This window comes from Oculina patagonica, chromosome 1, assembly GCF_052425735.1.
Source record: "Oculina patagonica isolate OP01 chromosome 1, crgOcupat, whole genome shotgun sequence".
NCBI classification, from domain to species: Eukaryota; Metazoa; Cnidaria; class Anthozoa; order Scleractinia; family Oculinidae; genus Oculina; species Oculina patagonica.
The window spans coordinates 6,747,072-6,759,360 of record NC_135758.1 but is presented as its reverse complement, the minus strand read 5'-3'; the positions used below and the strand labels follow the sequence as shown (position 1 = coordinate 6,759,360).

General features: G+C 38.8%; 2 protein-coding genes across 3 annotated transcripts in view; one reads left to right on the top strand and one right to left on the bottom strand.

Moving 5' to 3' along the window:
- The first annotated feature begins 692 nt into the window (after positions 1 to 692).
- On the top strand, positions 693 to 2,916 carry LOC144636318 (galanin receptor 2a-like). The gene is made up of 2 exons (XM_078495500.1): positions 693 to 1,026; positions 1,607 to 2,916. The coding sequence occupies exon 2, from the start codon at positions 1,702 to 1,704 to the stop codon at positions 2,914 to 2,916; it is 1,215 nt and encodes a 404-aa protein (XP_078351626.1). The 5' UTR covers positions 693 to 1,026; positions 1,607 to 1,701.
- Positions 2,917 to 4,775: 1,859 nt separating this feature from the next.
- Positions 4,776 to 12,289, bottom strand: part of LOC144653582 (metaxin-1-like) — a 13,613-nt gene continuing 6,099 nt past the window's right edge. The window contains exons 6-9 of one of the 2 annotated variants that reach the window (XR_013570765.1): positions 11,163 to 11,239; positions 10,345 to 10,502; positions 6,826 to 7,141; positions 4,776 to 6,760 (exon numbers count right to left, since the gene is read on the bottom strand). Coding sequence is in view for 1 of the 2 variants with exons in the window: in XM_078513622.1 (XP_078369748.1) it covers positions 6,891 to 7,141; positions 10,345 to 10,502; positions 11,163 to 11,239 (486 nt within the window). In the remaining variant the exon portion in view is untranslated. Of the gene's footprint in view, positions 7,142 to 10,344; positions 10,503 to 11,162; positions 11,240 to 12,289 lie in introns of both variants that reach the window. The other variant, XM_078513622.1, reaches the window with a different exon arrangement.

Genomic DNA, 12,289 nt, shown 5'->3' with positions numbered 1-12,289 from the left:
AACATAATGGCGATTGTTCGTCTTTCGAAAAATTGTTTCCGCGTTTATTATCATTATTATTTTTTTGAATCTTAACGACTTGTAATAATAAAGAAAGCAAAATTCTCGCGACAATAAAAATGAAAAAAATACTGTTAGAGTACTCCCGTTTAAAGTAAAACAGTAAAAACCTTTGCTTGTAAACATGGAATTAAAATTTGGTTCTTTCTAGAGATTCTTTTGAATGTCACCCATTATTTTGCAAATAACCTATGTACCGCCATAAATAAACAGTACTTATGCCGGCAATAACTAATATGTAAAACTTCTATCTTTTTATAAAAAAAAGAAAAAGAAAAGGTTTTTAGAATTAGCTTTAAGAAGTTTGGTATGTAAAGTTGAAAATGAAAGCAAAGCTAGATTTCTAAGCTCTTAACCAAAGTTTACCAAAATAAAAAACAAAACGGCGCAGTAACCTTTAAATGTAAATTTTTCGGACAGGTATCGGTTTTTAAAAACAAATGACGAGATTCATTAACTGTCGGCCGACAATTCGCCTAAAACGCCTTTAGAAATATCGAGTGTATAAGATAATAACGTAATTAAGAAAATCTAACAAAGACGATACGTTCTCGAATAACCCTCTACGGGCATGGCTTTAATTTTCAAAAGAGGATACATCTTTTTCGCTAATTACAAAACAGCGGGTTACTATTTCCAAGGTAATCTCTAATAATTGCAAAGAACGAACAAGCTTTCTTTTCGTTTTTCCATTGCGCGGCAGTGAGCGGTTCTGACTGCGTGAACATTACAATTATAAACTTTCAAAACCTGTCAGTTAGGAAACACCCTGTGTGATTAAGGTAAAATAACATATTAATCAACCAAAAACTGAGGTTTTTTCATTTATAAACAGCTGACACCAAGAAATGATTGTGGAAAATCAATAGCGCTACCTCCGAGCCCGCTGGCAGAGGTAAACGGCCAAAGTTTTCAACCAGCTTTGGCCGAAATCTGACGACGACTTTTTAAAAGTTAAAATTTAAGGTACGCTTTCTGTTTATACGTCTCTAGTTTTAGAGAAATTTACATTTAAATCTCTTAAATGCAGGCTAGTATATAAAACTACATGTTATTACTTCGCAGCTTATTATTAACCACAAGATTCAATTTTGGAATTCGCTCGCCCTATTAAACCAAGACTTGAAATTATACTTCATAGATTCAATATCACCTTACACCGACAAAGAAATTAACTCGTAATAATTTCCTTCTCAATTCAAGTTTAAGTAGCTCTTGAAAACATATATAGCCATATTGTCGGCTTCCCTTGAATGCTCAAAATTAATTTACCCAATACAAGGTAATACAAATTGAGCGACCGAAAATGAAATAAGAATTCAAAATGCATGCTCTTTGCATTCTGTTCCATAGAGCCTTTGAGATGTAATTGTCTGAATATTTCCTCAGCCAAATACAACAGATAATTTTGCTTTTATTCAAGATTTTATCAGCTTTGTAAAAATTTATCTCCTGTTGTACGACTAATTTCACTACCGGTCAGATCAGGGTATTAAACCTATTTAGTTTTCTCTGACTAATTACAGATAATTATTTTATGTCTTAGAGGTAAAATCAATCTTGGGCGCTGCCATCAAAACGAGGAAGAGTCCTTGAGCTACCCGCAGAGAAACTTGCCTTTGAAAACCTGCCGATCCAAGAATGTCGAATAGCACAGATTCTTCTGAACTGCCAAATGAGACTATAAGAAATGTAAAACTGGGCTTTTACGTCGCCAGTATAATAGTTGGTTTTATCGGCAATAGTTTAGTTATTGCAGTCATTTCGGGCAAGAAAAACAGAAGGTCAGTTTACGATCTTTTCATTCTCAACCTTGGAATTGCCGACTTGAGTTTCATCGTTTTCTACATGCCTCTATACATCTACGAGCACCTTCACACGATTAACAAAACGTTATATTACTGCCGGCTTGTACAGCCATTGCTAACAATATTCTATTTCTTGAGTATCTTCACCATTGCTTCCATGGCGATCCATCGATGTAGGTTGATCACCAATCCTTACAAACCCAAGATGACAAAGCGTGGAGCGTATCTATGGATCGCTTCTATTTGGATTTCTTCATTCTTTATCGTGCTACCTCTGTCGATCGTGGCAAAGGCACAAGATGGCTACTGCTACGAGAACTGGCCGTCCATGAATCACCGCAAAGCCTACACGCTAGCGCTGTTCCTTCTTCAATTTCTACTGCCTTTGCTAATCATCGCTGCAGCATACTTGAGGGTTGGAGTCTATCTTTGGCGCTCAGCTGCTCCACAAAGCTCTCTACCCGCAGCAAAGAAGAACCGAGAACAGAAAAGAAGAAAGGAAAACATCCAAGTCATCAAAACACTCGCTCTGATCGTGATCCTCTTCGCCATTTGTTTACTTCCGGGTCAAATCGCTTGGCTTTTGTGGGACTTTGGAGATCAACAGGACGAACAAACCGCAAATGTGATTTTTCTTTTCTCTGACGTTCTTGATTGCCTGCACGCGTGTGTAAACCCAATCGTATATGGCTTGTTAACTGAACAGTTTCGCAGACAATACATCAGATATTTCTCGTATTGCCTTTCATGCGGCACAAAGCAAGTGAACACGGAGCCCGAAACGCATAATATGGAAAGCACGGTGGAAATTTTATCGCCAATGACGAAAAGACGAAAACTCACCAAAGAGGAAGTCGAGACAGTAGCGAATAACTTTAATGGGTCACCAGATTCCAGAGATCTCAGTACGCCTATGGAGAGTCCCTCCACGCACACTATGTCCGGTTGCGCGTTTTCCTCTTCTGTGTTCGTTCCCTCTTCTTTCTGTGCCTGCCTCCGCGCTCTCGTCTCCCTCCACGCACAGCAAATATGCATATGTTCAGACTGAATAGCAACCCTGTGGAATCCTGTGGCATAAATGTGCTGGCTGTCCTGTGGCACACTAGTTTAAGCCACACGCGAAGGCTTTGATGTGTAACTCAGCTCTACGGTCTTTACACACAAGACTACATGACATGAAATCTGGGTGCCATGGTAACTCCCACGGAATATTTTTATGCCTGAACGTTTGACTAGCCGCATGAAAATGAGGAGGCCTTGATAACCAATACAAGCCAGTCAGACAAAAAACTAAAACAGAGGCCGTCAGTTTAAAACGCAGACTGCGGACTGCGGACGGAGACAGACTGCAGACCAGGAGTAAAATGAAGACCAAGGGTAAAACGCAGACTGACCAGGGCAAAATGTAGACTGAGGGTAAAACGCTGACTACCAGCTGCAGACCAGGGGTAAAATACAGACCGAGGGTAAAATAATGAAATAAAAGTCACAAAGCCATTTTAAATTACCAAAAATTCCTGTTCACGACAATCTTTAGACGCGAACCCAGGCATAAGTTGGACTTGGATGTTTTCTTAAGTCTCCGCCGAAGACAAGCGACAGCTGGAAATGCGTCTGCGTTCACAGGCTAGGCAATCTTTGGCAAATATGGATCTTTGAGCAATATATCTCTTTTTTGGTGTGTGTGTGTGGGGAGAGGGGGGGGCAGGGCGTGGGAATGAAGTTATTGCAAATTTCGAAGTCAGTCTATTGCAGAGTTCGATAAAAAAAATTTCTTGCAGCAATTGAAACGTTAAGCTCGGTAAAAAAGAAGTGTTACCAAAGGGGGGGGGGGCTTCGGGGAGAGAGGGAATATTTTTTTATAAAAAAAATTAAATTTTTTTTTTTTTTTAATAAAAATTTTTTTTTTTTATAATATATTTTTTTTTATATATAAATTATATAAAAAAAAAAATATTTTTTCCACCCCCAAAAAAAAAAAAAATATAAAACCCCCCCCCCCCCTACAAAAAAATAATAGCTTCGGTAGCTAGCCATTCCCCTCGTGCAGTATTTTACTGAAAAACATCTGTAGTTCGGGGTTTAAATAATCACACGAACAGCAAGTCCCTCAAAGTATAAAACAAAATTGTCATAATTATAATTCTTGCGTGCTTGTCAAATTGGCAAATCGCGTTATATTCGGCAAATTCGCCTGCCCTCATATAAGCTATGTATGCGTGGTTAATGCCACTTTGAATAACGCTATTTAAAAGCAGCAGTGAAAGTCTGACAATAACATATATACTGTTAAGTATAAATCTAGTGTACGTTCTTTCTGCAAACATACTTCATCAATCTATATTATATAGCCACTGAAGATTCCAATTAAGTGAGAAGTTGCATCTTTCCTGTTCAATTACAGTTTGTATCTTCAGTCTCGTAGTTTAGTTGTGACAAGTACACTTGTGTTTCACTGGGGTCCCAATCCGCGGGAGAGTTCCCGCTAGGGAACCGGTATAGCCCGTGTAACGGGCGGTTGCCATCCCCCGGGGGAACTTCCTGGTATTAGGCTAAGGAAGATATGCCGCTGGATGGTGTCACATTTTCACGACTAGGTTGACTATAATGGGTTTGGATTTTCCATACACAGGGTTCGTACCCTGTTTTCACAAACAAATTTTCTAGTTCTTTTCAAGGACTCAGAATCATTTTTCCAGAACTCCAAAATTCGCATAAACCCTTTCACTCTCAAGATCTCAATATTATTTCTCCTCACTGTCTGTACGTTTCTTGTAATGTTAGTTCTGAGAATTCAGTTGTAACTTGAGATTAACAGATTTCCAGAACATTTCGGGACCGGTAGTCTTTTTTCATTATTCTTCATTTTTAGAACATTAATTTTATATTTTTACCTTTTTAACTTGATTTTTAACCTTGTAATTAGTTTTATTTGAGGACCTCCCTGAAAGCCACTTCATGTGACGGGAGCCTCCTCTTTAAAAATTATTTATTATTAATATTATTATTATTATTGTTATTATTACAAGAAGTAGTTTATGGTAAGAGTTATTGCTATACGACGTACTACTCCTGCTGACTTCAAACTGACCAAGTTATTTGGCATTGACGATTTTTCAGTTGCAAAGGATTTTGGGAAGGTTTTTATTATAATTATATATTGTTTTTATAATTATTATTATTATTATTAAAGTGACAATAAAATTCTAGGACTTTCCAGGTTTTCTGGACTCGTACGATTCCGGAATACAGTTACTAGAATTCTTATTAGAATGGGGTCGCACATTTTCGGGATATTGGTGGTAACGTAAACCGCTAGTAGGGATTTGGGGTATTAAAAAATGGGAAGATTCGCATTAATAAAATAATTTGCAAATGTACCGCAATGTCTGACGACGAGAAGTTAAGTGTTCTACATTCAGTTTAACAAATGTGTCGATTCATATAAGGATGACCTAGTTAAAAGGATTTATAAGGTAGCTGCATCAACAAAAGTGATGAAGTCGGGAGCGCGAAATTACATTTGCCTATAATGACAACATGGAGTTTAAAATTGGCCACAGAATAGACTAGAATGTGGTAGGGTGTTAGGGATTCTGAGAGGTCAGCGGCACAAACCCAGCAAAAAAAAATTGACCCAGGTACGGGATTCGAACCCGGCGCATGGGAGGCGAGTGCTTTCACCACTGCGCGATCCATGGCCCTGTCGAATTCGACATTCGTACGTAAAAGTCATGCTGTCAACACCGGCAGATTTAAATCTTGACTTCTAGGTCAGACCATTTCAGTAGACATGTAATTCTCATGTGAAATAAGATATAGACAAGATAAATACTTTCACGTTGTAATGAGCCAATATCTCATAGCATTTCTGGTAAATAACCCATTTAGCCAGTCCTGTAATCCAGGTGTATTATAGGTGTAAGGAATCTTAACTGAGCTGGGTTAGGGCGAGTCCATAAAATATTGGCCCAACCCTCTACGTTTTCCGAATGCAAGCTACGGGCTAAACACATGGGCGAATTCAACTAGCACTTCCCAGTATAGAATAAACACCTTTACTGCTGGCTATTCATCAACAGCTTATTAGATATATGTGCATACTGACAATACCTGAAATATTATATCGTTACACTCAGATGTAACCGATTAATTTACAGTCTGTAACCCTCTCACTCCCAAGAGCCACATACAACTGTAACACAAGATGCCATAACATGCTCAATATTTGGACAATTTGTATGAAACTTGGACACGAAAATGGTCTTGAACAGATGTCTTTTTAAAGCAATAAATCATCCGATCTATCCCCCCCCCCCCCCTCCACACCCTCCTAATACAAAAGACTTGATTAAGCACCCATACAACTTTTGCAACATTTTCCTCTTTTCTTGACATCACGCAAACAATACGTTTTAAATGGTATATTGTATGTGGTCTTTGTGTCCATGGTCACCGTTTCCCACGGGGGTGAGAGGGTTAACGATACTTGTCCTCTGTAGTCTTTAAACCAAGCATATCGTCCATAAAATAACCCGTATTACAATACATGTCCACTGAGACCGAGTTTCTTTTATAACACTGCAGTAATTGCGGTGCCCACCAAGGCAACTTGTCAAGGCCCCATCCACACTCACCCGGGTAAATTTAAAAACGCATCTTTTTTTTTTCCTCCGGATAGGCCAACCGTCCACACTGAAACGGCGTTTTTGGTCACCGAAACGGCGCTTTTCAAAAATGCTCTCCAAAGAGAAAAATTTGAAAACGCATTAGGGTGCAGGGCAAAACCGGATCTTTTTGAAAACGCTGACGTCAAATAGTCATGTAATCTCTGTCAAAACAAATGGTTGATGAAGCGTATCGTTTTCAAATTTCTCCGGATTAATGTGGACGGAAAACATTTTATACGGCGTTTTTAAATTTATCCGTTTTCAAATTTATCCGGATTAATGTGGACAGGGTCTAAGTTTAAACGTCTGTAGCTGGATCAAAAGAGTTTTTCAAGTGAACGTGAAAACCATTTCACCCTGCTGCGTTGTCTTCGTCGTTTTCTTGATCTCTAAATGTAAAGGCAGACATGTCGGGTGCGGCTTCATCCGAGTCATCCGATTTTTCAGTTCTTGTGATTTCCACTTGAACCAAGCCGCTGAAAAGAGCGTACAGTGTCATGGCAACTGAAGCCACACCCAGAGCCAGCCACTTATTACGACGCTCAGTTGAATCTGTCATGTCATCCTGGTCAGGCGATGGTTGAGGCTGTTGCTGTTGTTGTTCTAAAAAAAAAAAAAAGAATTCATGTAAGATTTCGTTTTGCAGCCTATTCGTCCAGCATCGACATTGGCTCAAATTATCTGCTCGAATTATCTGCTCGAATTATCTGGAAAGTTCGTCTACCGGACAGATGATTCGTCAGTTCGCCCGTATTTATACACAGACAAATTATCAGACGAACTAAAAAATGCTCGCCTAATCAAAGTGCAAGTTCCTCCACACGAATCATCCTTCTCCATGCAGTATAAATCGAGCCATTGTACCCCTCTGTGGCCTTTCAGTGTTTCACCCTTCTTTTTCTAGTTCATTTTACTACAAAATAGATGAAATATTTGGATAGTCAGCTCTAAAAGCTTTAATTTGATACAGCGCTTCAGGGAATTAAAGAGGGCCTGCAAGCGTACGTATACGTTTCTGCAACCTTTGAAGCCCGAAAAGCTATAATATCGTTTGAAATTCAGCTTTTGTCGATTTTTAACTACTAGAGCAATGATACTTTACATTCATAAAACGTAAAGGGCTGATTTTTGGCCTGTAACTACACTGCCATTTGATAGAAACTGGAGTTATAAAAAACAGCTCTTGGGCCTGAAAAGGTTGCGGGGCGTTTGAAAAATGCACCCCTGGCCTGTCTGGCTTTCTCACACCTGGCTGGTTGTCAGCCATCAAAGCATGAACAACTGACAAACAACCCGCATATGTTCTACGACAGCTACTGATCAAATGTGTTTATTTTTTACTAAGAATATTTTTTTTAAAATATTACCATCTTACTGTGAAATCTTTGACACTTCTGTTAAAAGTACACCTCTACATTTCACACACATTTAAGGTGTGAAATATAAGGAAGGGGGGAGGGTACCATCCCCTTTATAGCAGAACTTCCTGTTTAATTGCCAACGAGACAGCCGAGCCAAGAGGCGAGGCTGTCGAGGCGGCAGAATCATAGAGCCGTGTGCGTATGAGTGTATAGGCAGAGAAAATCTTAAGTTCTGCGTAAGGGACTTTTTTTTTGACCATATTTAGGTGTAAGTAAACCCCATATTTGGGTTGTATTGTTCTTCCCAACTGGTTCCCAGTCTCTCACTCCTTGCTAGAGAGCAAATGTCCAAAATGGCGTCAACGCGGCTCGCTGTTAAAATTTTCAATGTGGTCATTCATCCCTTTACCGATCAATACACCTTTAGGGAATTATAAATCGAAAGAGAATACCCTACAGAATATTCGACCGCCGAAAAAATGAACATCAAGGTCTTCAAAGCGATGAAATAATGTTTCGACTTTGGGAGTCCTTTGATTTACGATCGAAGAGAGACATGAAAATTAAAAGCGGACTGTTGACTTCAAGTAGAGTTTTCTTGACTTATGAGAATGCTGAAGTCGGGTAAATGCTACCTTTTAGTGTTGATTGTGTTTATAGTAATTGTTTGACCGATGATTTATTCCAAATCAAATACCGTTTATATATTATTTGGCACGCATTTTCGCTCCGCGTAGGAATAACATCAATACAAAGCGACGCTCACTAAAGCATAACAGCTCTTATTAAAACGGCATCGACGCAAGCATAAGCACAAGCACAAGCACAAGGATCAAAATTTGTCCTTTTCTTGTGCTTGCGTTCGTGTGAAAACAAACATCGCATAAGCACAAGAAAAGTGTTTACGTCTAGCCATGTCTAGCCAATTGAAGTACTAGTTCCAGCATTTGAACAAAGTCGCAGAGGCCGCGGTTGATTTTGATAAACGTTTTTCGAGAATGTTCGGAGAAGTGTAGACAAAAAAACAAAAAGGCCCAGGCGCGGACTTGAGTAGCGAAAAAAAGGGAGACGAATGCTTTCTTTAAAAATATTTATAACCCCAAATGTTTCGTTTTTCTCCTTTATTAGTCGCTTTCACTTTCTTCGTCACACGAGTAGAGGAGAGATAGTTTCTGCCACAATATTTGCAGGGAGAACGGAGTCGAGAACGAAGCCTTCTAACTTGTAAACATCATATTCTTATGCTAACGTGCTTGTGCTTATGTCGACGTTCGTTTTCACTTGGCACGAACTACTTATGCTGCTTGCGTTTGTGCTTGCGCTTGTGCTTGCGTCGCTAGTGAAAACCAGGCTTAAAATTACTGCATGTCATACGCACAAGAAAGTCAAACGTTTTTTGCTTCTAACAGCAAATGTAATGTTAACTTGAATAAAAGTTTTGTTTCCAAATAATCCTTGACCGTTCAAGTTTTGTTTTCTGTTCAAATTTTTCAAGTTTTGCGTAACTGAACATGACACTTCGAATTCGCATGCGAGACTGAAATCTGACCCGTGCATTACTGTCTCTGATTACTGAAAATTATATTTAAAAAAGCATCTTAGCAGTTTTGATTTTGGGACTTGATTTATAAGAAGTTCTTGAAATGCAACTATCACTTTTGTGGACGGAAACATTTTAACCATCGTTTGTTGTATTTAAAAAACAGTGATTAAACCTCATTTATTGCCTACATTTTGTGACATTTTAACGTTGAAAAGAAAGATTTGTCAAGAGTTATCAATCTGTCAAACCCGTAGCCTGCGTAGCAGACATCTGTGTACGTTTTTTAGTGTGTTTAAAAAAGTGCGCGATCGCGAGAATACGCGCGCTGGAAACTACGGCGCCTGCTACGCAGGCTATCAAGCCTGTGTCATTTATGAACACCAGAGAAATAGCATTTTATTCGCATATTACCTAAAATACAATTTACCATATTTTGGTCAATTCAAATATAGTTCTATCAAAAACCATTCAATATCTTTTCTTATGAACAAACATGAGTATTTCGCTCGTTGCCACTTACCGATAGGTACAACTAGTTTTAAACTGATATTAGAGACAACACTGAAATTTAAGATTTGTCTGTAAGTAAAAGGACTTACTCCCAAAATGGCATGACCAATCCTAAATGAAAAGTTAAGTTCCTGCTTATTCCTCGGTCGGTTGTTTATCCACCTTTTTTGTCGTATTGTTTTCCGTCTCAGGTTTCAAGACCTATCTGAAAGTATTTTGAAGTTTTCTTTTGTATACAAATTTGATAAAGCGCGGTAAAACAGATGGAACTCTTTCGTTTCTGCGCCATTTTAGCCTGCGCGAGCAATAATGACGTCAAGCAGAAAATCGTAGCGCGCGCCTTTGAGCCATGTAAAAACTGTATTCAGCCACCTTAAATATTTGACACCTACCTTCCTCCTCTGGCGGAAAGTAGCGTTGTAATACACGGCCACAGAACATGCACAAGTTATCATATCCTTGCAAGTAATTACAAAGTTTGTTATTCGGTAAACGAGCTTTCCAGATCACTGCAAGATGAGCAAATACTACTGCATCAAGGGTGGTTGGGCTAGAAAAAAAAAACATAAAAATGCAGTTACTATTAGCCAATTAACAGGAACCCAGGATTAAGAGTTGATTAAGGGGTTTAGAAATTGTTTCTCTTGTATAAAAGGGCTTTTATTGCTTATGTTTTGGGGAGTTTAATATTGGTCTAACTCAAAGCTGGAGAATAGGAAACAGACAAAAAACCTCACTTAAAAGTTAAAAAATTGAAGTCAAAATTCATCAAAAATCAAATTGATTCATGCTTATCCTGGAACAGCTGTAATTCTGCCTTGAACAACCTGGCCCAGCTTTTTTGTAAGGTTTCTCCAATCATTCGCCAGTAACCATTTTACATTTGGGTGTGGGGATGTAAGGCAGGCGGGCTTGAACCAAGACCTCAATAATTATGGATTCTAAAAATGCTAATCAAATAGGCCAATTCGGATATATTAATATTCTTACTTGGCTCCAAGGCTTGGGGGAATAAAACAAAACAAACAATGATTTATTCATCCCTGAACCTTGACGTGATATCTTTTGTTTTATTCCCCCAAGTCTCAGAGCCAAGTTAGAATTTTAATATATCGGAAATGGCCTATTCTACTGCCTTAATATAATGACTCTTTAAAAAAAAAACAAGCAAACTACATAGTCAAGATCACAGGAAAGACTGTGAATTCACCTGTCTCCAAAGAAATACTCCTTTCCATCCAGCATTGTGGATAATAGTTTGAAACATTCCAAGGCATCTTTAAAAAGCTGAAATTAGTCAAATAATAATGACACCACATTAATTTAGGCATTCATTCAGATCTACCTTGATTGTATTCTTATTCAATGATAACCATATTTGGCATGATAGATAACCTAAGGTAAAGATTATTAGTGGGTTTTGATTGGGGAATAGTTATTGACTATTTTACTGCCTAAATGTTTGGGAAAACTCACAGGGTTCGTACACTTTTTCAGGCCAAAAATTCAAGGACTTTTCAAGAACTTTCCAGTACCCTTCTTGAAATTTCAAGGACATTTTTTCACGAAATTTACCCCAAATCAATGGTTTATTGCTTTCTGAAGAACTAAAAAAATCGCTTATTTTGGCGCTCTTCCCATAATTGCCTTGAAACCCTTTGACCTTCAATAAAAAAATAAAGGACTTTCAAGGACCAAAAACCAATTTCAAGGACTTTCAAGGCCTTGATTTTTGATTTTGAGATTCAAGGACTTTCAAGGCGTGTGCGAACCCTGAACTCATGAGAGTTGTAGTAATTTGTTATAATTTTAGCCTGTCAAAGCAGATGGATTTCCGGCTGTTGTTTCTCAGGTTAGGGGGGAGGGGGGAAAGGGGAAAGGGTGAAACAACAGCCAAAAATCTGCTAGCTAAACCTTGCTTTACAGGTACATGTACATTGTACAGTCAACTTCCTAGACTGTCCACAGCCTCTCGATTTTTCAACGCAAAAAAGCAGACAAAGTTAGCGCGAAGCGCGAGCGCGCGGGGGAGGGGGGCGGGAAGCGAGCACCCCCCACCCTCTTGCTTCTTCCGTTTTGCGCTGGCGTCCAGTTCTCTCGCCGTTCTCACCACGAGCTCATCGATCGAAAAACACGAAAAAATAGAGGGCTGTGGACAGTCTATCAACTTCCACCTTCCTTACAGACACTTCACTAATGGACGACCCATTTATGGCCAAAAGTTTAAAGTCTCATCCAGTAAGAATTACTGAAAATAATTACTGCTACACTGTACTACATTGGACTTTCTCAAGTACTGACATCAAATTGTGGTCCCGACGGTGTCCGTAATAGAGG